The sequence below is a fragment of the Uranotaenia lowii genome, unplaced genomic scaffold (assembly GCF_029784155.1).
Source record: "Uranotaenia lowii strain MFRU-FL unplaced genomic scaffold, ASM2978415v1 HiC_scaffold_551, whole genome shotgun sequence".
Lineage (NCBI taxonomy): Eukaryota > Metazoa > Arthropoda > Insecta > Diptera > Culicidae > Uranotaenia > Uranotaenia lowii.
The window spans coordinates 22,207-25,000 of NW_026598480.1; the positions used below are offsets into that span (position 1 = coordinate 22,207).

A 2,794-nucleotide genomic window follows, 5' to 3' on the forward strand; every position below is an offset into this window, starting at 1 on the left:
AGGGCTATGCACGTTGATGATGCTGATATTGAAGAATCGGCCCTTGATTCTCAATCGTCACGTTCGTGGGCCTTTTCGCCTTCCATTTTCTCTTTTTCTTCTCCTCTGCCTCCTCTTTTAATACAGCGGCCAGCAGTAAAATGTAGCCTACTGTGGTTCTTGTTCTGAGACTGTACAAGGAACATGAATTTTCTAGAGCTAAATATACATAACTACAAAATGAAAACAAAAATCAAACGATTTGTAACCAACCGGTTACAATGGGGAGATTATTGCACCATAGCAGAGTATCTGCATTAAAAACGAATTAAATTAAAGCACATGGTAAATGTTTATTAACAAATTTTCATTCGATTCTTTCCGATTTTGATCTTGTTTCTTCACTTTTATACCTTTTACTTTTCTTCTTCTTCAGTACAGGAGTTCGACTTCGACTCCGAGACCGGGACCGTTTCTTCTTTTTACGTTTAGGTGTCCTACTTCTACGAGGTCTTCTCTCCCTTTCTCTAGATCGTCGTCTCGGTGAATGATCTCGAGAGCTTCTCCTGTCACTGCAATCTGAATGCATATGACTGCTTCTACCAGACTGACTCCTGTAAGAATCTCGACTCCGCGACCTTTCTCTGTGCCTTCGATCCTCGACAGTCGATTGATTCCGTGATTTAGAGCGTGATCTACTGCTTCGACTCATGGGTATCTCGACTTCCGGCGTTTCGGACCAACGCCAATTCCTGCGCTCTTTCCTCGGTATATCGATGTCATCCCAGCTTCTACGAAAAGAAAAAAAAAATTCAAGTCATATTGTCGGTTCTGTAAATTTTTTCATTTAAACTACTTCTCCGAAAGTTGACTTCGTTGAGAGCATCGTTGAGAAACCGTACGGGACGATCTAAGTTCCCTTTGATGATCGTACCGATAACGACCGCGTGGATTAACGAACAGGTGAAGGTAGTTGCAGTTTCGTCCTTTCGGACAACGCGATTGGATGTTCAGCCCTGCAGGGAAAAGCACATGAACGTTTCAAAAGCCCTGAAATTTAAGTCTGTCCTGCCAGCAAAATAGCTATTGGTTAAGGTAAATTTGCATACACAACAATGATATTTAAATTATAAGCAACCAAGATATGTAAATTTTAGGTTTTGGTATGTCAGTTTTGTTTTTGCAAAAGGATACTCTTCAAATCAATTTACCGCAAACAGCATGGCACCAGGATATTGATGATCTGAACTCCACTCGCAATTGCCTGGATGCGTAAAAACGTCCATTCATCCTTTGATAAGCTTGAGCTGCACTCCTAGAACCGAAATTATCATATTATTTTAACTTACCATCAGGAAAGTAAGATTGAACAATTTAAATGTGATGTCATCGAGAAATTGATAATTTATTTAAACGGTTTGCTAATATTCCGTACTGATTTCGGTGATAATTCATACCTTTTAGTTTGATATTCTATGTAGCAACTTCCTCTTAAATGCGGTAAATAGTTTCTAGAAACAAATACACCTTTGATTGGTCCAAATGTTTCAAACTCATCGACGATATCTTTGAAAAATTCCCTAAAACTTTGGTTTATCTCTTCTTCGTCGAACTCGATGCCACCATCCTGGCCATATTCGGGATGCTGCCGTTCATCCAAAGCCGGATGTACGAAAAAGTTGGGAATAAAAATGATCTGCAAATAATTACAGTTGAGTGTGTAGATTGTTATACTTAGAACGAAAATAAGATTCAAATACTTCACTCAATCCGGGAGTTTGATGATCGGAAGTACACCTTACTCCATGTCTACATGCACCCACTTTTGTGAAAAACGAGCAGGTATTTGCACCCGGACGTGTGTGACTCAACACAGATAGACCAGTTTCGTGATCAAGAATGCCAGCAGCAAATTCTTCCATTAGCCGGTCCCGTTCACGTTGCAATCTGCGAAGTTCCTCCAGTTGCTTTTCATTTTCTTCCTTGGCCTGTTTGATTTTCCGCTGACGCTCCTCAAACTGCTGCTTTATTCTTTCTCTTTTTTCCTGTTCAACTTTGTCAGCCTCCTCCAACCGTTTCTTCTTCTCGGCAAACTCAAGCTGAAATGTTCTTTCCCGATCTACCCAGAGAGCGTTTTCGAAGCGGGAACGTTCCTGCTCTTGCTGTTTCCGTTGTTCCTCAAGCCGCTCCAGTTCCTCCAAATAAGCTCGGTATTCAGGGTTTTTCATTTTACGGGATTCCGCTTCCTGCTCCAACCGGTCCCTCCCCGCGGCCAGTTTCTTCCGGATTCGCTTTCGGCGAAGTTTTTTGAACAGCTTCCTCCAGTCTTTGCGGCTGCAAAAATGGGACATGTTTACAGGCCAAAAAACTATGGTAATTGTAAAATTGGCTTACCTCTTCAACTGGGGCTTCGTTTCCATACTTATTTAACATTTGAAACCTTTAACTTCACTAAAAACTATTTATTAAATTCACTGATATTAAATGCAAACGGAACCAGCTGCTGCAAAATGTAAACAAACATGCACCCGCTTTAGGGGTGCCAGGTGCCTTGATTTTTCAGGATTTGTCCTGCTTTTACACAGCAAGAAAAATTCGTGTAAATTTAGATCGAAAACGATGCACGAAAACGGAACATCGATTTCGATGTAAAATTCTATCACGGTTTATTTTTTTCCAGGATGTAATTTTTGAGGCGTGTAAATTTAGATTGAAACCAATGCACGAGATCGGATCACAAAAGCCGTCGTGTAAAAATACACAGGGATGTAAATTTTAAAATTTATTATCGTAAATATTGATATTTTTGCTAAAT

At 40.3% G+C, this 2,794-nt stretch overlaps 1 protein-coding gene across 1 annotated transcript; it reads right to left on the minus strand.

Annotated features, from left to right (window-relative positions):
- Window positions 1-346: 346 nt before the first annotated feature.
- LOC129760284 (U2 small nuclear ribonucleoprotein auxiliary factor 35 kDa subunit-related protein 2) lies at window positions 347-2,533 on the minus strand. The gene is made up of 6 exons (XM_055757918.1): window positions 2,374-2,533; window positions 1,740-2,313; window positions 1,437-1,675; window positions 1,191-1,294; window positions 836-995; window positions 347-770 (listed from the first exon to the last, which is right to left on the minus strand). Exons 1-6 carry the CDS (start codon window positions 2,397-2,399, stop codon window positions 347-349), a joined length of 1,527 nt encoding a protein of 508 aa, XP_055613893.1. The 5' UTR covers window positions 2,400-2,533.
- Between the last annotated feature and the right edge of the window lie 261 nt (window positions 2,534-2,794).

Bases quoted from the DNA above. Each gene is read 5' to 3' on its own strand.
- LOC129760284 (XM_055757918.1), bottom strand. From the start codon at position 2,399: ATGGAAACGAAGCCCCAGTTGAAGAG. The intron at 1,295-1,436 runs GTATGAATTATC...TTTCGGTTCTAG, and splicing joins ATAGAATATCAAACTAAAAG to GAGTGCAGCTCAAGCTTATC. The intron at 996-1,190 runs GTAAATTGATTT...TTTTCCCTGCAG, and splicing joins CTGGTGCCATGCTGTTTGCG to GGCTGAACATCCAATCGCGT.